Below are 19,850 nucleotides of genomic sequence, written 5' to 3' on the forward strand. Positions count from 1 at the left end.
GTAATCAATTCCATTGTTCTTTTAGGTTAACCAAACAAGAAAATTCACAAATTATAGAAAATAAAATTCTGTCATTTCAATTTCCGTTATTTTAAAATTCATTAGTAATCTTAAATCTCTTCATCCAAACATAGTGTAAGAGTCTTATTTTTCAGAGAGTCTCTTTAGCATTCCACTTCCAAATTAATTGTAATTTGTAAGCAATTAATCATTTTAGAATTTATTTATAATAAAACAACGAGCTTAATTTCATTAAATAGGGTCGACTGTATGAACCTCATAATGTTATTGTGTTCAGTTTCGCGCCAAGTTTTCCGTTAGCCCCAAGTATTTCATATTTTTTCTTAAAGTCTCTTTGCAAGCCTTCTTAGGCCTTACCCTACTCCTTTTGGTTGAGAAATTTTTTTATGTTCCGATAACACTGACCTAATACATCAAATGTAATAATACAATTTGTTGGACATTATTTTCATTCAAATTTTCAACCAATTGGTTTTGTTTTTTTCTTTTTTTTTTTGGGTAATGGAGTTGGAGATGCGACAGAGAAAGATGCACAAATCCAAAACCAAATTGGGCTAAAATTTTGACCCAAAAAAAAGGCCATAAACTTTACATTAGCGTGTGACAAAGTCCTACTTTTAAACGTCAAAATAGCATCTTTCACTTATATTTGTGTTCGATACATCGTATACATTGTTTTCACTCACTTATCAGAATGCGACTTTACCGTCCACCGTTTTATGTAAGTTGTTATTCCAAATTTGACAAAGACTCTGACCCAAAAAAGATGGCCCAAAACTCCGTATCTGGGAGCCTGAGACAAAGTCCCACTTCCTATCAAAATAGTGAAAAAAAACAGATCAGACAGGCCTTCTTCCAGGTCAGAAAAAAGACAGACAGGGAGAGAAAAATGTTGAGAATATCCCACTCAGGACCAGGAAGATCCTCACATATCTAAATTTTAACTAATTTTTACCTAAAATACAAAAAAAAAAAAAAAAAAAAAAAATATTACAGACCGAAGATAAGAAAATGCGGGCATGTTTTTGTAAATTAATTTTCTTTTTCTTTTTTTATTTGTTTTAATATTATTGTAAAACACAAGTTTTGTCGAAAATTAGAGATTATTTTTACAAACTATAGAATTTTACACTAAGTTAGTGTAGACCAAATGAAAATGAGAGTTTGAACTCGATGAGCGGTAGGTTGAACCGAAAGCATCTTTTGACCAAATATTTACTATTCACAAAAAAATAAAAGAATTTTCAAAGGTATTGTTAACAAATAATAACATTACGTGCGTCTAGTAATTGTTTATTTTTATTTTTTGAAGTTTGGTTTTGACCTGAGGTGACCCGTTCCAAAGAGACAGCCCAAACGAGTCAGGCTGCAGCTCAGAATCTCAGAAGATATCGCTTCACCCCTCATATTTTATTTCTTTTTTATCTTATAATTAATTGATTAATTCCTATTTATTTTCATAAATAAAATCGAAAAGGAAATTGCAATTTCCAAAAACATTAAAATAAAAAAAATTACAACTAAAAAACAAACAAATATAATCGTCTCCAGGCTCCTTCCTCTTATTCCGCCCCTCCCCCATCTCTCTCTCTCTCTCTCTCTAGGCATCATTTTCCTCCGCCAATTTCCCTTTCCCGTTCATATTGCAAAAAACGATTTGTCTCTAGCTCTGTCCGATCCCAACAAAAATCCTCCCAATTGATCCTCGTTTGATTTGGTACTTGTACATTTTCGCAGCAGATTTCAAAATTTTGAAGATTTTGTTTTGTTTTGGGTTCTGAATCGAGGTCAATGTAGGTCAGTGTTCTTGTGATTCAGGATTCGAATTCGTCGTCTGCAATCGTCGATTTGGGATTTGGGGCGTTCTGGATATGTAGCTGGAGAAAAAGGGGTCCTTTGATTTTCCAAAAAGTTGCCCTCTTTTTAGTCGGTATTGTCGATAAAGCCGGATTTCCCAATTGGATTTTCTGGGGTTTCGTATTTATTTTCCATTTAATGGTAATTTAATGTTGGGATTGTGATCGTGTGGTCCGTAGGCGGGGTTATTGGGAGAAAATCGAAGGGTTTGATCGGAGGAAAATCTTTTAATTTTAATTTTTTGTTGGAGATTTGGGGGTTTATTGTTTGGCCTTTTTGGGTTATGCAAACAATAAAGGCTGAATTTTGCACAAATTGCTGTGAAATAAAGCCGGTTTGAGCTTGTTGATCGAATCGTACCGGATATTGTTGCATCATGGAGCATGTGATTGCTGGAAAGTTTAAGTTGGGGAGGAAGATTGGGAGTGGTTCTTTCGGAGAACTCTATTTAGGTATGGTAATCAGTGCTTGCTACCTGTTTTTTCGCCGAAAGTTATTCGTTATGTTAATTTCATGTGTTTTGTAAAAATTCCTGTTCTGGTGTTAGGTGTAAATGTACAAACCGGAGAAGAGGTGGCTGTTAAGCTGGTATGTGATCGATCCTTGAATCGTAGATTCAGTTCTGATGTTTGGTTTTTGGCTAAATGTTTCTAAACATTCTATAGTTTGTGCTTGAGCTATAAATGGGTAGCTTCATCAATGTACTTGGTTACGTTGACTGTGAGCTTCTGGTAATTCAATACTTTGGGTTCAGGAAAGCCGTATGAATTATCCAGTTTAATGAACGTGTTGAATAAAATCATGTTTTGTCCAACATTTCTTTAGTCACTAGAGGAAGTCGAAGAACAAAATGAATACTCACTTTTGAATCTTTGAGAATAAGAGTAGGAATGGCACTTTAGATTTCATATTCGACAAGCTCTATGCGAGTTACATTCGAAGCTTCATGCTTTATATTCTTCATTTCTTTTCAGTTATGTTATCAACGAAAATTCTGTATGTGAAGCCAACCTTTTATTCTATTTAAGATGTGTCATGGATGCGTTTTGATATCACAAAGTTCCAGTCTAGTACAACCTTGTTACATTTCCTTATTGTACCATCTACATATAATTCAATAGTCTATAATTGCATGCATTTGAGCTAGTTTACTTTCCAAATTCCAGGAACCTGTGAAGACGAAGCATCCCCAGCTTCATTATGAGTCAAAATTGTATATGCTTCTTCAAGGAGGAAGTAAGTCTCTCTTTTCACTCTCTCACTGATAAGTTTTTTTACCAATAACCGATAGTAAACAACTAACCATTGTCATTTTATGATGAAGCCGGAATACCCCACCTCAAGTGGTTTGGAGTTGAGGTTGACTACAATATCATGGTTATTGACCTTCTTGGACCAAGTTTGGAAGATTTGTTCAACTACTGCAATAGGAAATTCACATTGAAAACAGTGTTGATGCTTGCAGATCAATTGGTAAGTACTAATTACTATCCTTCATCTAATTTGTCTAAGTTGGCCAGGATAATCGTTTTTACATTTTCAATTTCATCTTTCAGATTAACAGAGTTGAATACATGCACTCGAAAGGTTTTCTTCACCGTGATATTAAGCCTGACAACTTTTTAATGGGCCTAGGGCGTAAAGCCAATCAGGTATCTTTTCTTGTTTAACTGCAGTTGCTATGCGAATTATAGCACTTAGTGCATTAATGGAACACTTTTGCTTGAAACTTTTTCGTTATTGAGGATCTCATATGGTATTAGGGGCGGGATTTCAAATCTTTTTTTATTAACACTTCAATCACGCTTTTTTATTTAGAAGTGTAATATATCGGACATTATTTGTCACAGGTGTATGCTATTGATTTTGGTCTTGCAAAGAAGTATAGGGATCTTCAGACTCATAAGCACATACCATACAGGTAAATTTTACTTGGAAAGTGACAAATTATGATAAATTTTTTCGTAAAGATTTTTTTTTTTTTTTTTTTGTAAAGTAGCTGCTCGTGTTAAATATGTTTCTGTGGATTGTCTGTCAATGTATTATCGACATATCTCTGTGCTGCTTCCATTTGTATTAGATTTTGACTTTAATGTTTAATCTTGTACTTTTGATCCTTTTGTGCCAGCGTTGGATTTGATGTGGTTGCTTTGAAAGTTAAATTTGTTTCTTTTTCATTTGTTAGGGAGAACAAGAACCTCACAGGAACTGCTCGCTATGCAAGTGTTAACACCCACCTTGGAATTGGTGAGAGATATTTTATGTCTTTTTATTTACTTTGTAAATTATAACAGTAAATGGATAATCAAAGATCCAACATACTATGCTCTACTTATTCTCATTGTGTTTTATTTCACTTTTAGAGCAAAGCAGAAGAGATGATTTGGAATCTCTTGGTTATGTGCTGATGTATTTCCTAAGGGGAAGGTTAGGGTATAGTTCTTGCACTTGTTCTTCATGTGTTTTGTTTTTTGGGCATTTGCTATCTGATTTTGAGTATTTGATGCTACATTGTATCTTACTCTACTTTTTTATTCCTTTCTTTTTTGTCTTTTGCCTCCAATCAGCCTTCCCTGGCAAGGTTTAAAAGCTGGTACAAAGAAGCAAAAGTACGATAAAATTAGTGAAAAGAAAATGTCTACTCCTATAGAGGTAACAACTTTCTCCATGCATTCTTATTGCTAGCAACTTCATATGTTCCAAGAATGGACATTTTACACGTGTTATATTATATATATATATAATATATTTATTTATTTGGGTGAGATTGACCAAAGATTAGAAATGGGGACATATATGGAAAAAGGTCTCGACTAGGAAGACTGGCACTTCCATTGATTTTGGTTGGGTTCTTGACTGGCTCAATATTTGCATGGGTTTTGACAATGAACGTGTTTAGAGGCTGTTTCAACCAAGCCTAGTCAGATAATTCTGTGCTTTATGTTTGTTCATAACTTGATATGTATTCAAGCATATGTTTCCATGCACACTCGCGCTCACACACTACATGCTGCTGCTATTGACTCTCACCTAGTTCTGGGAATTCTTGTTAATGTTGCAACATGGATAATATAGCCACAGATATGTTTAACAGGTGCTGTGCAGATCTCATCCAGCTGAATTTGTATCCTACTTTCATTACTGCCGATCATTGCGGTTTGAAGACAAGCCAGATTATTCTTATTTAAAGAGGCTTTTCCGAGACTTGTTTATTCGAGAAGGTAATCTTCACAAATTAGGTTATTTTGTATTAGATTTACAAACTTTTTTTCTTTTAATTGTTAGTGTTTTTCTTTTTCTGTTTGGGTTCAGGATAATAATTTTATGATTACTTGCAGGTTATCAATTTGACTATGTATTTGACTGGACCGTGTTGAAGTACCCTCAGATTGGTGGCAGCTCTAAAGGATGGGTTAGTGTTTGGAAATGTTATGTTGAAGTGTTGATCTTATAAGAATGTTATTTACTTACTTCCTTTCTCTGTTTCTAGCATGCCAGTGGGAAAGCGGGTTTAAGCGCAGGGCCATCTATGGAAAGACCTGATAGAGGATCAGGTGTTGCTCTCTCTTCAAAGAATATATTTCATTTAGGTGCCGAATCGGATTAATTGACCTTGATTTCAATAAAAAGTTATGGATTTGATTTATGCTTTTGACTTTGATGTCCTGTTTAGTTTCTTATATCCCAAACTTACTACTAATAAGTCCTAAGCTTTGATGCCAGTTACCCTCTTAATTTTGAAGATTTATCGAGTATTTGAGGACTTAGTTTTCTATAAAATTTTCAGTGTAGTTTCCTTTCTTCAGCTTGTTATTTAACTTTCCACTACAATTTTACGCTCAGTAGTCTCCTTTTTGGTTTCCCACAATTATTAAACCCTTTTATGCAATTGGCTTATCCAGTTGGGAAAGAGATTCGAGAAAGATTCTCGGGTGCAGTTGAAGCATTCTCAAGGAGAAACACCTCAGGTTCTAGTCCACGCCAGGATCATTTGAAACACAAGTCTTTTGAGGATGTACCTTCATCCAGAGATGCGGTAAAGTTTTCTCTGACTGTTAATTATTCCTATGTTGCTTTGGGCATGGACAGTTTGCGAGTATGTTAAGCTACATGAATTTAATCTTGCCGATTTGCTTTCCGAAAATTGGATCTTGAGAAGTCACTAAGTAAAAGACCTTCAGTCCTGCTGTATTCAAAATTTTGTCAATTTTAAAGTCCAAAAGTGAAAGTTAATATCTTGATTTTCCTAATTATGACCCGTACACTTATTTTTTACGAATTGTCTACGACCTTGTTGTTACGTCCTTGCTTTGTTTAAAAATTTTAACAAAAGCAAAGTTGAATCCTGGCCTAGTTAGGTGAAAAGTCCAAGAATAGAAGAATTGCAAACTATACAGTTTACTACTTCATTTATGGTCCTGGTTTATGTTTGAGTGTGTCACCTCTTCTCACTTGTATGATACGCTTTTCACCCTTAATTTTGCATGTTATTCATCCCAAGTATTCAAGTTGAAATCGTGCAATTTGTTGTAATTAAAATTCTTATTGAGAGCTGTTGTTGCATTTTCAGCACCAGGATTCTGACAGGGGACGCAATTCCTCTCGATATGGCAGCACTTCAAGAAAAGCTATTGCTAGCAGTAAGCCAAGCTCCTCAGGTGATCACACTCCCAGTGACGGTCGCACAAGCAGATTAGTCTCAAGCAGTAGCCGCCCTTCTACCGGGAACAGAGGTTACGAACCCAAGCGCCCTGCAGCTGCAAGAGGCACCCGAGATGATCCTCTCCGGAGCTTTGAGCTCCTTTCAATCAAGAAGTAATGGACAGTATCTCACTACAGATATTTTCAATCAAGAAGTAATCAAGAAGTAATGGGTAATACTCAGCCTATTCGATGAGTACTAAAAAAACCAAAAAACAAAGACAAAATTCGCTCGCTTCTGTACATGGGACATCTCTTGAGCACCGCGGTTACAGACCCTGTTGCATGTCTCTAACGACGGCATCTCCAGGCTTTTCCTCCCACCTTTTTTCTCCTCTCCCTAGAGGTTCCGGGCATTGTAACTGTATCAGAAACATACATTCTTCTTATGCTTAGCTCTGTAATAATTCCTATTTCTCGAATATACACGTGCTCTGAGACCGGTTGGTGTTTGTTTGTAATGGACATCATTTCAAAAACTTGTTCAACAATGTTCGCCTGAGCTCGAATGGTCGGAAATTTGTTGCAGTTCAATTTCTTCCACAATCAAGAATGCACAGATGTTTCTGCTTGCTCAACAACCTTGTTTACTAGTTTGACCGTATTTACTTGAGAGCTCGTGGCAACTTGCTATGTATCGAAAAACAAAAATTCTAGAATGCATCGATGTATTTGCGCTCGAGATTCCAAGGAATTAGCAGTAAATCTCGGCCACTTGAATTGCAATGTAGAATGCATACACCGATCTATAGTAAGACTCCTTTATGTATGAAATATGATGCTCTAAAAACCAATGTTTCATTGTTCGGCAACATCAAAATAGAGTTGGGGGGCAGTTAGCGAAAGTTCGAAACTGTCTGGTCCAGTAAATTCAAAAATCTGTCCTCCGTTCATGATAGAAGAAGAAATTCATACATTAGCATCGTCGCACTTTCAAAGTCATAGAGCGTATAACCTTAGCTTCTATATATGCAGCGACGCTGAAATGGATGATCGCTGAGGACAACATCACTAACAAAATATTTACAATGTGCATCCTTGCACGAAGTCAATATTCGACTCTGGGAAAGAAAAGAAAAAAAGAAAGAAAGTGATTCTCTGCTTTCCAATCCTCGGCTCATGGATTTCTAAGAGCTGCCAATCTTTTCTCAAGATCAGCAACGCTGGAACTGCAAAAAGTTGAAAACTCTTTAGTTAGAAGTTGTAACCAAATTAAAAACAAAAAGAAGCAACAACTGCAATGATGAATGCGTATCACGAATGACATATCAATTTGTTTTGTGGTGCTCTTTCTGCAAACAATGAATGCGTATCTTGTTTGAGGTGCTCTTTCTGCAAACAAGTTTATTGTATGGGTGCTCTTTCTGCAAACAAGTTTATTGTTTGGGTGCTCTTTCCGCCAGTGTGTATAAATAAATCATGCAGTCACCATTGTAATTTTACGTGCAAGTATAGCAAACCATCAACCATTTCGTAATGTATTGTGAAAATATTCAGACAGTTAATTACAATGACAAAGCGATCAGAGGCTGTACCTGCTAACACCCTCAGCGTTCTTTGATGCAATTTTTCCTTTGGGAGCTGCTGAAAGCTGTCAGTAGATAAAATACAAAGCACACCAGATCAAATGACAAGGAATAGAGTACATGCTAACAAAAACTCAAAAATGCAAAACCATTGATACCAACCTGCGAGGCGACATCAACGCCAATTTCATCCAGCACCTGTTTGAGTAAGTTTAACAAAAGAAATTCTGTTAATTCCTGGTACCGAAGACCAATAGTCAAACAATATCTATGAAGAATGAGATCATAAACTATTTCTCAGTTTCATATGAACTCGTTCCACAGCATCTAACACAAATCCTTCTCAATCAAACTTCAACTATAAGAATTAACCTAACCAAAGATGCATAGTATGTATTGCTCCATAAAATAGATTTCTTTTCCGTTTCTTTGGCATCATCTGTGAAAAGATCCATCTCATCAATAAAGTAGTATATAATGCAAGTAGGACCTACCTGGTCTGTCAGCTCGTCAGTTTCCTCTTCTGCCTCATCATTATCCAAGGCATCATCTATGGCATCGGACATCATTTCAGTCTGCATAAACAAATCTCTAAATTATGATCTGTGTATGCAACAAAGCATAGAGAAATTTAATTCTGTGCCAGTATACTGAAAGATAGAAAATCTTACAGTCATATCCATCTGCGCAGATTGCTTCTGAAACTCGCGTATCACCTTTGCTTGCTTTGCGGGAGCCATTTGCTGCAACATAAACACAAAATCAGCTACTAAAAATACCTTGAATTTCCTAACTATGAAAATATGAAGCAATGTAACAGAGTATACGTCTATCAGAATTTATTTACATTTAAGAGAAGTGCCCAGTGTTGTTGACAGAACGCCTTTTAAACTAAAGCTCATCATAAGATGCAATCTCAAAATTTTCTTCTTTATAATATGAAAACTGCACAAAAATAATGTTTCAATGTTACAATCAAACCTTATTCATAGCTGCCATTGCCTTACTAGCACCTTTCATGCCAACAGCAACTGAGGACTGAGCATGCATTGCCTGCATGATAGAATAACGTTAACAACCAAGAACATAACGCAAATGCGAAAAATAAAGTTCAAATAGAAGAAAGCTCGTATAGAGATAAAAATTTGGCAGTCCACCTGCGTATGAGTTGCTATTCCTCTCATTTGAGCTCGACTTCCTTGTAAGTTAGCTATCTGTTGCCTAAGCCTGACTAGCTGCCTGGCTAGTATTTTAGTTGCTCCCTGCAGAATACAAGACAAAGGCCTGAGGGAATACAAATTGACTACCTCTTATAAGATTCAATGGCAGCAGTCACTCGAACATTCATGGACTGACGAGAATGGTCAAATACGCAAAACATACCTCGTTTCCGGTTTTAGCTGTTCTCTTTATCTCAGCGACAAGCTTCTTTTCCTGACATGACAGTATAATATATCAAATGACAAGTTTATAAATACACAAAAATGAAATGGGACCGTCGACTGGAGCCTCTTGACATACTTCTAACTGCAATGCTCCAATTTCCTTCTCTATCCCTGAAGTAAAATGTGGATGAAAAACATGAATAAAAGGACCAAAATCAAAAATTCAAAACCAAGGAAATGCTAATCCATGACAAGGTGAGACCTCCATACATGCACACAATCAGATTCCGGTGTAAAATTACAGGTCAGCTGGGCAAAGTAAAGATTACTAGTGAGCGGTAACCCGTTTAATCCCATCTATAGTGTCTATTCAAACAGTGCAATGTCAAAACTAAGCCCCAATGCCTCAGCTAGTCCAAAAGGGGCATAAATATATGTTTATTACCTCTAGTAGCATTAGCCATTTCTCTCTTGCTCTCCCGAAGAGCCTCTGCGATTAAAAATGCAAAACCACATGAAGAAATTAAGGGAATTTGAATTGAACCCATAATTCAGATCTAATACGAAAATTAAGAGCGGTTGGATAATTGAATTTCAGCTTAATCCTAAGCAAGGAAATCAAAAACAAAAATTGGGCAGGAGATTAAGAAAGCGCTAACCTTTGGCCGTGGGTTTCTTACTGAACATGTTCATGGTGCAGACAGCTGCAGGAATCGCAGAGATTTCTTCTTCGAGTTGCAGATTTTAGAGAGAGAGGTCCAAGTAGGGAGGAGAAGGTGTCTGTGGGGTGTTTTCCTATTTTTCATATAGGCAGGGACTTGGCGGTAAATATCGCGGTAGACCCTCCATGGTTTCTGAAATTTCAATCATATGGATTGGGGACTTTTTCATATTTTATTTATTTTAATTAACTTAATATTTGGGATTTTTTTGTAATTTACATTTTTGAAAGGCCATTGACTCAAATGGGGAATGGGGGATTAGTGGCAAAATGATAATGATTGGAGAATAGACTTGAATTTAACTATTTCCACGACAAGATTATTAAATCTAGGTATGCATGTGACATTTCCTAACCCTTCCTCTCACTATTGATAAAAAATAAATAATAATTTAATGTATGTCACGTGAAACTTTAAGTTTGAAGTTTCTTTTCATGTTTTTAAAATGAAAAAAAACGTGAGAGGTGAGAGATAACGAAAGAAACTCTTTTCGGATTTTTTTTTTAAGGATAAGATAACTCTCAATGTAACCGATTTATGTTTCTCCTTTACTTGTATAATTGTGCCTATCATTCCATATTAATGTAGAGGTGCCATTCATATACAAATTATTATATGCTTATCCATATTTATATAGAAATATATCGATTATAATTGGGAAGATTGATAACTCCACTATTAACTTCTTTATTTATGAAAATTCTCGATATTTAATCAAATTTTGTATTTCGCTCATTATGTCTTTCTATGAAAACACAGTTCTTTCAATTGACAAGAACCAAATCATATTACACTGTCGTAATTCATGTTCCATGTTTTAAATTGCTAGCTTGACTAACGTGCTATTCTCGTGTTACAATGCTTATCCCCTATCTTTGTGCTCTACATTTTTTACGATATTAACATTGTATTAGTAGTACACCAATATAAACACAGAACCACTTAAGAACCATATTGGTACCGCCTCTTATCTTCTCCACTTCGAATTCTCTTTTAAATTTTCTACCACTCTTCTGGAAGTCTGATTGAACAACTGAAATCGGCGCTGCTAATCTAGTACAAACAAAATGCTAATACTGCTTCTTTTCATTTCTAGATTCTTATATGTTTCTTATACTTCTAGTTTTCCTTAAACATTACAAAAAACTCAAAAATTTGACAAAGAAATATACAATGTTCACCAAGTTAGATAGTCAAAAGGGACTCTTGACAAGCATGTCTCCGGGCTCCGGCGGCAGTTTCCGTTCACTTAAAATCCCACGTGGCGCCCATCCTCTTGCTCCTCGCCGCCCTCCCCACCCTCTATATTTTAGCCTTTTCGCTCTCTTCTTACAATCTCTCTCTTCTCTCTCTCTCTCCCTGACCAAAATAGACCCCCTCGGTCTTTCCAAGTCGTTCACTTCAGACACGAATTCTTCAGAGCGCGGTTTTCCGATTTCCCGGAACCGCCCAAAACCGCGAGGTTTCCCGGCGGCGTCTGAGTTCACCCGCAGTGACCAGTGGGAAATCGGAGTCGGAAGAAAGCGTGCGTTCGTACTCGCAGAGCATCGGCGAAGGCGATAGAACTGGTACTGCTTCTACAATCTTTCTATCTCAATTGGGATTCCGGCCTAGGTTTTCCGTCTCAATTCAGAGCAAAAGCTCAGTGGCTGTTTCGGACTGTTAGTTTAATTCCGTTTCGGTTCCGACCTAGGGTTTTTCAAATTTTCATCTTGAAAATTGATCGAAAGCGAGTGGGTTGGGATTGCGGTAGGGGGTGAGGCGTCGCCGATTGTGATGATTTTGGGAATTGAAGGGGTGAATTCTCGATGGATATAGACACAGAAGCAGGGGATGTTGGTTCTTTGGATCCTGAGCTTTTACAGCTGCCGGAATTGTCACCGTTTGCACTTAAAACCAGTCCCCAAATTGCTGAGGATTTGTTTGCACAGTGGCTTTCGCTCCCGCAGACTCGTCGTTTGGTAAATTTGCTCACTTTTCTCTGTTCATGTACAATTCGTTGTTATCAATGTGCATTTCTGGACTCAAAGCTATAGTTTGTATGTTTTCTTGTTTGGATAATTATAGGGTTTCTATTGTTAGCTTAATACCTTATATATGGGAGAGCTGTCTCTATCGGTTACTGCCTCAAGTATGTTATTATTTTTCGCTTACTAATAGTTGATCTTGTCATTAAAGTAAAGGATTTGCTTTTGTGTAGTATTTATGTATGATTTGGGTAGACGTAATTACCAGAAGAACTGTATATTCGGTAATTTCAGGTGTTGAAAAAAGTTGATGTTTTGCGGTTTGTTTTGACAGGTGAAGTCTCTAGTAGATGATGCAATAGCAGGAATTCCTATCACTGCAGCTGGGAGCACGTCAAGTGCAAATACTGCTGGGAGCAATGTGTTACCTTCCATGTTTCCGGCTGGAAGTACACCTCCACTTTCACCAAGAAGTTCCCCTGGTTCTCCGCGTTTTTCAAAGCTGAAGACTAGTCCTTCTTCTCTTCGCTCTCCACTAAAATTGGCTAGTGAACCAGTGCGAGAAGCCATTCCTCAGGTCAAACTCAGTCCTAATTGCCCTACTACTACTACTACTACATCCATTATTATTTTTGTAAATATTGTGAGGTAGAAATTTAGTTGTGAACTTGAATACTGGGTTCTTTTCACGCTGTCAAGATTGAAGAATTAGTTCTCATAGTTTTGTATGTTTCAATATGCTTTGCAGTTCTATTTTCATAATGGTCCACCACCACCAAAGGAACTTAAGGAGCAATGTCTTTCTAGAATTGATGACCTTTTCAGTGGTCAGATGGATGGATTGCAACTGCATGGTGAGATGTGTATCTGATCTATAATTCACCTTTAGAAATGCGAAAGACAAGAAGTCCCTCTCTTTCTCACCCCTTACCCATCCACTGCCAGAGATTAGTGAAACTGAATATTTTGAAAGCAAGGAGTTTATGTTATTTTTATGATTATGCAGAGTTTAAGTTGGTTACAAAGGAGTTATGCAAGCTGCCAACATTTTTCTCCTCTGCCATCTTTAGAAAGATAGATACTAGCTGCAGTGGGATAGTGACCAGGTATGCAAAAAAGTAACTAAGCTTACTAAAAGCAACTAGATCTCGTTTTAATGAGACCTCAATATGTCAGTTGAAAAAGAAAAGGTCTATGAAATGCTTCGTCATGTGTTTGTTGTTGGGAAGTTATATCATTCAGCTAGCTGTATCACACATATCCAGTATATATTTTATCTGTGAATTGTGATCCGTCTACCTTTTACTGTATTTCTTTTGTTCATTAGTAGAATAGCTTATGTTACTTATAGAACCATGACTCAACAAGCTGTATACATTTTATCTATCTTTTACTTTTATTCTTGTTGTTCTATATATTCTTATTATTTGCTGATATACATAATTGGTTTGTAGGGATGCATTCATCAAATATTGGGTTGATGGAAACATGCTCACAATGGATACAGCAACTCAAATATTTAAAATTTTAAAGCAGTCTGATCATAATTACCTTTCTCAGGTTTGATTTAATACTATTTTTCTCTAGTCTATGAGAATTGCCATTTGATTGAAGTCCTTTCTGCTTACTTAAATGCCTATTTCTGTCAGTTATGTGCTAATGTTTTCAGACTTTTTGGTTCTGCATTCTAGCTTCTCAATTTTTGTCCACATTCTCAATGCAGGTAGACTTCAAACCCATTCTGCTAGAGCTTGTGGCAACTCATCCAGGATTGGAATTTTTACATGGAACTCCTGAATTTCAAGAAAGATATGGTATGTGTTTCATACTGCCAAGTTCGTGACAATAATTATTGTTCGTTTTAGTATATTCTATGCAGAAGTAAGGTTTCTAATTCACATATCAGAACTGATTGCATGGTTCTGTTGGTTACAGAATAGGCAATTTCTGAATGAACTGTGATGTCAAGTTAAGATTGTAAGGATAGGAATATGAAAAGCAACAATAGGGTTTTATCAGCTTTGTCGCGAAATATATGGTTGACTCATTTAGTTATTATCTTAGGCATATATTGTTACCTAAGGCACTTTTTTTTTTTTTTTTTGGTATTTTGAGATGACCATGTGTTTTCCAAGTGAATATTTTTACTGAGCTCGCCTTTTTTTTTTCATACTACTATTTGCTTACATAAGCTTCATTTTCAATGCCCCAGCTGAAACTGTAATATACAGAATATTTTACTACATAAACAGATCAGGAAATGGTCGCCTTACCCTGAGGGAGCTAAAACGAGGAAATCTAATTGCTGCCATGCAACATGCAGATGAGGAAGAGGACATTAACAAAGTTCTAAGGTTGGATTATCACTGGAACATGAATCTTTAAGTACCAATTAACGTTACTTTCCTTGTGCTTTACTTTCACGTGTTCCCCTACTTGCATAGTTATGTATATGATGTGGGTTTTCTGGTTTGTTTTAATGGTTTGACTGTTGAAGTTGACATGAAAGAAGTTGTAGTGGATGAAAGATTAGAAGGAACATAAGAACAGCCTATCAGCGTTTTTTCTTAGATTGCCCAAAGGGAAACCGGATTCATTTTCTTTACTAAATTGTGTTAAACTACTAAACTATGTTATTGATATTTTCTTTCTTGCCAAATATTAGGTACTTCTCATATGAACATTTTTATGTCATATACTGCAAATTTTGGGAGCTGGACACAGACCACGATTTCTTGATCGACAAAGAGAATCTTATTAGATATGGTAATCATGCCCTTACCTACAGGATCGTTGATAGAATATTTTCACAGGTTGGTGCATATTATAGTTTCCTCTTTAAAACTTCTTGAACAAATTATTTATTTAAATGAGGTTTCTGAGTTGATTGCGTATTTGCTCATTCCACTCCAGATTCCGAGGAAATTTACTAGCAAGGTTGAAGGGAAGATGGGTTATGAAGATTTTGCTTACTTCATGTTGTCAGAGGAGGATAAGTCGTGTGAGCCTAGCCTTGAGTATTGGTATACGTTTCTTGTTTCTTTGTTCTTTTCCCTTTCTGACATTCAGTAATTTTATGTCATGGAATTCTTATTTTTTACAAGTGCAGTCAATGTTCCTGTTTTCTAGTGGATGTAGTCATTGTTAGATGCATGTAACCATGAAAAGTGTGAAATCTATATTTTAATACGTTAATCCAAAACTTGGAAGTTGGTGTAATATTCTAACTCCCTGAAACGTCCTCTTCCGCAATATATTTAAAATAAACTCATCAGTATTGAAAGATTAAAATTGTAAATTGAAAAATAAACTTGCCCGATTTTGTGAAAATCTCATGCACTTGAATTGTAACCTCCCAGTCTATTTGTGGAAATTATCGGATGCATTTGAGTTCAAAGATTATGAATCACTTTTTCATTTTGGAGCTGTTATTAGGACCCCGAAAAAGTCATCTTGCACTCCAAATTTACAAAAAAGACAAGGAAATTTTTTTATAGAAGTGCAGGATGACGTTTCTGGACTGCCAATAACTAACGATAGTGGAGTCTCAAAGATAAGTCATGCATATACTGTAGTGTAGCCACACTCATTGCTGTGAGGACAAGCCTTGATTCACCAACCTGTTTTTCTGATGCTATGCCTTTGATTCATCTTTTACTTTGTCTGCTTTTTTTTCCTTTTTATTTACTCAAATCTCATTTTGTAGGTTCAGATGTATAGATCTGGATGGAAATGGAGTTCTTACACCCAATGAGTTGCAGTTTTTTTATGAGGAGCAGCTGCATCGTATGGAATGCATGGCCCAAGAGCCTGTTCTATTTGAGGATATTTTGTGCCAAATAGTTGACATGATTGCACCAGAGGTCAAATATCATAATCGTCATCATTGTTATTGTTATTATATTACTAAATTCCATATCTTACTTTCAGTCACTCATTAGAAATGACTAATTTTGACATTGTTCCTGCAGAGGGAAGATTATATCACTCCAGCTGACTTGAAAGGTTGCAAACTTTCAGGAAATGTCTTCAATATCCTTTTCAACCTTAATAAATTCATAGCTTTTGAAAGTCGCGATCCATTTCTTATTCGTCAGGTATTTTTGCACGGGTTACATATGAGAAATTGAGAAATACTGGTTTAATTCTCTGGTACAATAATGGTGTTCTGGCATTTTGATGTGTGCAGGAACGTGAGGATCCAACTTTGACTGAGTGGGACCGCTTTGCACACAGAGAATATATACGGCTGTCAATGGAAGAAGATGGAGAGAATGCCTCTAATGGAAGTGTAGAAGTTTGGGATGAATCACTCGAGGCTCCTTTTTAAGTTCAAGAAGGTGAGGTTTAGATGGAGTTCCAGTGGAAAAGAGTGTAAATATCTGAAAGTGCTATGTTCATCATGAAATCAAATGCACCATCGTACTTTTGTAATTATAGAACGAAAAATATTTTGTTCCGAACTCAAAATAAGGTTCTAATGTGAATCCAACCATTGCATTACTTACTGAATTCAAACATGGAGCATCTGCTATGTAGGATCAGCAAAATCATGCGTGTTAACTGATTTGTTTGACCCTTTTATGTTCATCCAGCTGCGTACGAGATAGCTTCAGATCCTTCGTCAAAGTCGCTCGTCCAGTGAAAAGAATCATTTTTGTCAAGATGCTCCGTGGCACTGATCAGTGGATCTAGTCCTGTTCAACATTAAATTTCATGCTTGGTCGTGCAACATTCATCAATGGTAAATTTCAAGCAGGATTGGCGCTCATTTTGCACTTCCATGAACCTCAAGGAGGATGAGTATGGAGTTGTACAAACCAATCGTCGTCTAGGTAACGTTAGTCCATGCTGTCCTGCGAGCAGCTCGACCGAGCCGGTTGCTTTTCTTATGGTGTTGTAAACTTCCTAAGTGCCTTGTAACATTTGTTCAGATGCTCTGTTTTGGTCCAACATCCCCCCACCATTTTATTTTCTTCGCTTTCTCTTGCTTCATACCTTTGTCTATAGATTTGTTTTATTGGATTTTTATTTAAATTAAAGAATTGAGAAAAGAAAGAAGGCGTAGGCTGTGTAATGTTACCTACAAGTTGGAGGCTTTTTGCAAGGTTTAGCAAAACATGCTTATAATATGGGTATTTTATGGTTTTTCATATGATTAGTCATGTCATTAGATGAGATAATTTGAAGGAAGTACTCGATGTTCATTACTCCGCATTGCAGACAAATCACAATTTGCCAAGGTAAGTGTTCAAGTGTCAAAATGTGATCCTAAACATAGTGCCTATTTAGATACGCTTGAATGACCCCTTCTCATAATTAGAATATATATAATCCTATTCCGGTCTAGTCTGGTATGGGATGAACTTATAATCTATAATCTGAGTTGATTCCATGATTATAAGTTCATCCCATACCAGACTAGACCAGAATAGGATTATATACATTCTAATTATGAGAAAGGGTCCATTTTGGGAGGAGGAACGATGCGTCACATAAGGTAAGGAGCCAAGCGGTGTTCCGAATATAGTGGGGTTTATCCATCGACGAAGTAGAATTCACTGATTTGGAAATTTCACATTCAGATCAGCGGCAATTTCACAGATCAAGCATGTCTTACAAAATCAAAACTATGATTTCACATAACAAAAATCCCCACAAGGTGTTTCATTTCAACAAAAATCCCCACATGGTTTACAAAGATAATCTTTTGCGGCTGGTTTCCACGCGTAACTGTGACTAACCAAAATACCAAGCTCCCGTCGCCTCTGCGAATCAAAACATAAACTCGCCGAAATAAGTTAACAGGACTGCGTTCAGAATGCACTCTCCTTTTTGAGCTTCGTCAGCTCCTGCCTGATGATTCCGGCCCTCTGTACATACACAAAAATAAAACAACATTTTACAAAGACAAATTAACCAGTGAACGAATTACCAACATAGACACGTAAAGAGAGAAGACGAGACTCAGGCAGTCATCAGATGGGGTTTTTCAAAACTTCAATTATTCACTTTGTATCAAAAGATTCATGCTCTTACAAACTAGGAGCCAGGATGCAATTTTTTCCCATTGAAAGTTGTAAATCATGCATAACAGAACCGAAAAAATGATTTTAGCTGCCGGTAGAAATTGCAAAGGCCAAGCCCGGCATAAACTTTCCAGATTTTAGAAGCTAGTGATACCTAATTGGCAGTGTCTTAACTTCGATGAATTTTTCACTGCCAGCCAAAAAGCATGTACGGCATTTGGTGTGAAAAAGGGAAGGTAAGGACCGAAAGCCTAACCCTCAACGGTTTTTGTCAACTTCTCACACATGGAATAAAAATCTTATGAACATACAAAACTAGAAATTAAACACACAAGAGGTTCAGTTTTTAGAAAGGAAAAATGAGAGATTAATAACGCACCTTGATCTTTGCCAACATGAGCTTAAACCTATCGAAATCGTTAAGTGCAGCTCTTCTCTTCTGCACAATCAGCTTCCTGCCCCATGAGCTCTTCTCCCATTTGTTCTTTACGTCTGCCAACCACATTACGGAAAAACTCCATTCAGTTGGTAACAAAATAAAATTGGATACGCCTCAAATCCTCATCTTTCCATATTCACTCAATAGTCGAAACTCACCAGCAGCCTCCATTGCAGCAATCAGAGTCTTCTTGTTCGGAACCCTTTTGATGTCGATTTTGATATCGGTGAGCGAAAGCCTTTTGAAGTTCAATTGTGTCCTCACCATGTCAGGTGCATCAACCAGAGCCTGCAAAACAAACAGCAAGCTGTCAAATCCTTGCAAAAATAATTAATACAGAATAATCTACTTACATAAACTCAAAATCTGCTTATTTTCTTGTAAAATTTCATCAGAACTCTGCTTAATTTCATATAATATGTCACAATATCTGATTAATTTCTTACAATATTTTCATGAAAAATCTGATTAAACAAACACATACCCATTATTTTACTCGGCGTTGTAATCGTAAGGCAGAAAGCTTTGAAGCAAAGTGCATTGAGGAAAACCGGCATTATGCGTAAATAAAAGCCAGAACATACCCTGTTTTGGTCGATGACATCGACGATGACGACGAGCCTGCCGTAGTCTTTGCCGTAGTTGACGAGAGCAACTCGTCCGATCTCCACGTATCTCTTGAACGGCATTTTTCCAGAGGATCTGAAAAAATCCGGCAGAGGAGTCTGAGAAGATGAGTGAGAGGCAAGAGTAGAGAGCTAGGGTTTGGGTTGTGAAGAAATAGGGTTTTGTTCAAGCTGAGCGGGAATCCGCTGCGGTCGAGGAAATTTCTACAATCGTGAATTTTATTGGTTACCATGTTTGAAAAATTTATCTTTTCTGTTGTACCCTTATATGTTCCTCTTTTTACAATGAAGTCCTCCTTCACACAGTTGAGTTGGGTCCAAACCAATTTTTAGGAATGTTATTATTTGACAGTGGTGTAGTTAAAAAGTATTATATATCGATTTATTTATCTTTAATGAATTTTATATTTCCTAAATAGGATTGGACGCCATGTATTTTATTTCTTGCATATTTTTGTTCTCATTGACAATTATAATTATGTTGTCTTTATTGAACGTTGTACTTACTAAATAGGATTTCTTGGGTAACAAGATTATGTGGAGCCGTGGGACTAAGAAAAAGTATAACATTTATAAT

The 19,850-nt window shown here is 36.6% G+C and overlaps 4 protein-coding genes across 5 annotated transcripts; 2 read left to right on the forward strand and 2 right to left on the reverse strand.

Moving 5' to 3' along the window:
- Window positions 1–1,566: 1,566 nt before the first annotated feature.
- LOC137727664 (casein kinase 1-like protein 6) lies at window positions 1,567–7,084 on the forward strand. Of its 2 annotated transcripts, none has more exons than XM_068466485.1 (14): window positions 1,567–2,330; window positions 2,426–2,466; window positions 3,045–3,114; window positions 3,203–3,351; window positions 3,435–3,530; window positions 3,729–3,799; window positions 4,064–4,125; window positions 4,242–4,305; window positions 4,446–4,530; window positions 4,973–5,099; window positions 5,217–5,290; window positions 5,369–5,432; window positions 5,781–5,914; window positions 6,449–7,084. In XM_068466485.1, exons 1-14 carry the CDS (start codon window positions 2,255–2,257, stop codon window positions 6,695–6,697), a joined length of 1,362 nt encoding a protein of 453 aa, XP_068322586.1. In that variant the 5' UTR covers window positions 1,567–2,254; the 3' UTR covers window positions 6,698–7,084. The 2 variants fall into 2 exon arrangements, with proteins under 2 accessions (XP_068322586.1, XP_068322585.1); XM_068466484.1 differs by having other exon boundaries at window positions 1,568–2,330; window positions 4,242–4,311.
- Window positions 7,085–7,421: 337 nt separating this feature from the next.
- On the reverse strand, window positions 7,422–10,247 carry LOC137727665 (vacuolar protein sorting-associated protein 2 homolog 3-like). The gene is made up of 11 exons (XM_068466486.1): window positions 10,150–10,247; window positions 9,936–9,980; window positions 9,627–9,661; window positions 9,489–9,539; window positions 9,263–9,367; window positions 9,087–9,158; window positions 8,777–8,848; window positions 8,600–8,680; window positions 8,268–8,303; window positions 8,115–8,170; window positions 7,422–7,748 (listed from the first exon to the last, which is right to left on the reverse strand). The coding sequence occupies exons 1-11, from the start codon at window positions 10,181–10,183 to the stop codon at window positions 7,697–7,699; spliced, it is 639 nt and encodes a 212-aa protein (XP_068322587.1). The 5' UTR covers window positions 10,184–10,247; the 3' UTR covers window positions 7,422–7,696.
- A 1,305-nt stretch (window positions 10,248–11,552) lies between these two features.
- LOC137727881 (serine/threonine protein phosphatase 2A regulatory subunit B''alpha-like) lies at window positions 11,553–17,302 on the forward strand. Its single transcript, XM_068466717.1, has 13 exons — window positions 11,553–12,173; window positions 12,514–12,756; window positions 12,928–13,033; window positions 13,186–13,285; window positions 13,634–13,739; window positions 13,903–13,993; window positions 14,392–14,533; window positions 14,845–14,992; window positions 15,093–15,202; window positions 15,886–16,042; window positions 16,151–16,276; window positions 16,369–16,519; window positions 16,775–17,302. The coding sequence occupies exons 1-12, from the start codon at window positions 12,021–12,023 to the stop codon at window positions 16,507–16,509; spliced, it is 1,623 nt and encodes a 540-aa protein (XP_068322818.1). The 5' UTR covers window positions 11,553–12,020; the 3' UTR covers window positions 16,510–16,519; window positions 16,775–17,302.
- Window positions 17,303–17,728: 426 nt separating this feature from the next.
- LOC137729246 (large ribosomal subunit protein eL14z) lies at window positions 17,729–19,444 on the reverse strand. Its single transcript, XM_068468115.1, has 4 exons — window positions 19,232–19,444; window positions 18,806–18,935; window positions 18,588–18,700; window positions 17,729–18,052 (listed from the first exon to the last, which is right to left on the reverse strand). Exons 1-4 carry the CDS (start codon window positions 19,334–19,336, stop codon window positions 17,996–17,998), a joined length of 405 nt encoding a protein of 134 aa, XP_068324216.1. The 5' UTR covers window positions 19,337–19,444; the 3' UTR covers window positions 17,729–17,995.
- Between the last annotated feature and the right edge of the window lie 406 nt (window positions 19,445–19,850).

This window comes from Pyrus communis, chromosome 3 (genome assembly GCF_963583255.1).
Source record: "Pyrus communis chromosome 3, drPyrComm1.1, whole genome shotgun sequence".
Taxonomy (NCBI): Eukaryota; Viridiplantae; Streptophyta; class Magnoliopsida; order Rosales; family Rosaceae; genus Pyrus; species Pyrus communis.

What these genes read in the sequence shown, in the direction of transcription:
- LOC137727664 (XM_068466484.1), top strand. Translation starts at nt 2,255, where the DNA reads ATGGAGCATGTGATTGCTGGAAAGTTTAAGTTGGGGAGGAAGATTGGG. An exon ending in AAATGTCTACTCCTATAGAG is followed by an intron (nt 4,531 to 4,972) that starts GTAACAACTTTC and finishes TATGTTTAACAG; the next exon opens with GTGCTGTGCAGATCTCATCC. An exon ending in AAGACCTGATAGAGGATCAG is followed by an intron (nt 5,433 to 5,780) that starts GTGTTGCTCTCT and finishes TGGCTTATCCAG; the next exon opens with TTGGGAAAGAGATTCGAGAA.
- LOC137727665 (XM_068466486.1), bottom strand. Translation starts at nt 10,183, where the DNA reads ATGAACATGTTCAGTAAGAAACCCACGGCCAAAG. An exon ending in CAGCTAAAACCGGAAACGAG is followed by an intron (nt 9,368 to 9,488) that starts GTATGTTTTGCG and finishes TGTATTCTGCAG; the next exon opens with GGAGCAACTAAAATACTAGC. An exon ending in AACGCTGAGGGTGTTAGCAG is followed by an intron (nt 7,749 to 8,114) that starts GTACAGCCTCTG and finishes AACTTTTTGCAG; the next exon opens with TTCCAGCGTTGCTGATCTTG.
- LOC137727881 (XM_068466717.1), top strand. Translation starts at nt 12,021, where the DNA reads ATGGATATAGACACAGAAGCAGGGGATGTTGGTTCTTTGGATCCTGAG. An exon ending in TCCCGCAGACTCGTCGTTTG is followed by an intron (nt 12,174 to 12,513) that starts GTAAATTTGCTC and finishes TTGTTTTGACAG; the next exon opens with GTGAAGTCTCTAGTAGATGA. An exon ending in TTGACATGATTGCACCAGAG is followed by an intron (nt 16,043 to 16,150) that starts GTCAAATATCAT and finishes TTGTTCCTGCAG; the next exon opens with AGGGAAGATTATATCACTCC.
- LOC137729246 (XM_068468115.1), bottom strand. Translation starts at nt 19,336, where the DNA reads ATGCCGTTCAAGAGATACGTGGAGATCGGACGAGTTGCTCTCGTCAAC. An exon ending in ATGTCATCGACCAAAACAGG is followed by an intron (nt 18,936 to 19,231) that starts GTATGTTCTGGC and finishes TTTGTTTTGCAG; the next exon opens with GCTCTGGTTGATGCACCTGA. An exon ending in TGCTGCAATGGAGGCTGCTG is followed by an intron (nt 18,701 to 18,805) that starts GTGAGTTTCGAC and finishes TGTGGTTGGCAG; the next exon opens with ACGTAAAGAACAAATGGGAG.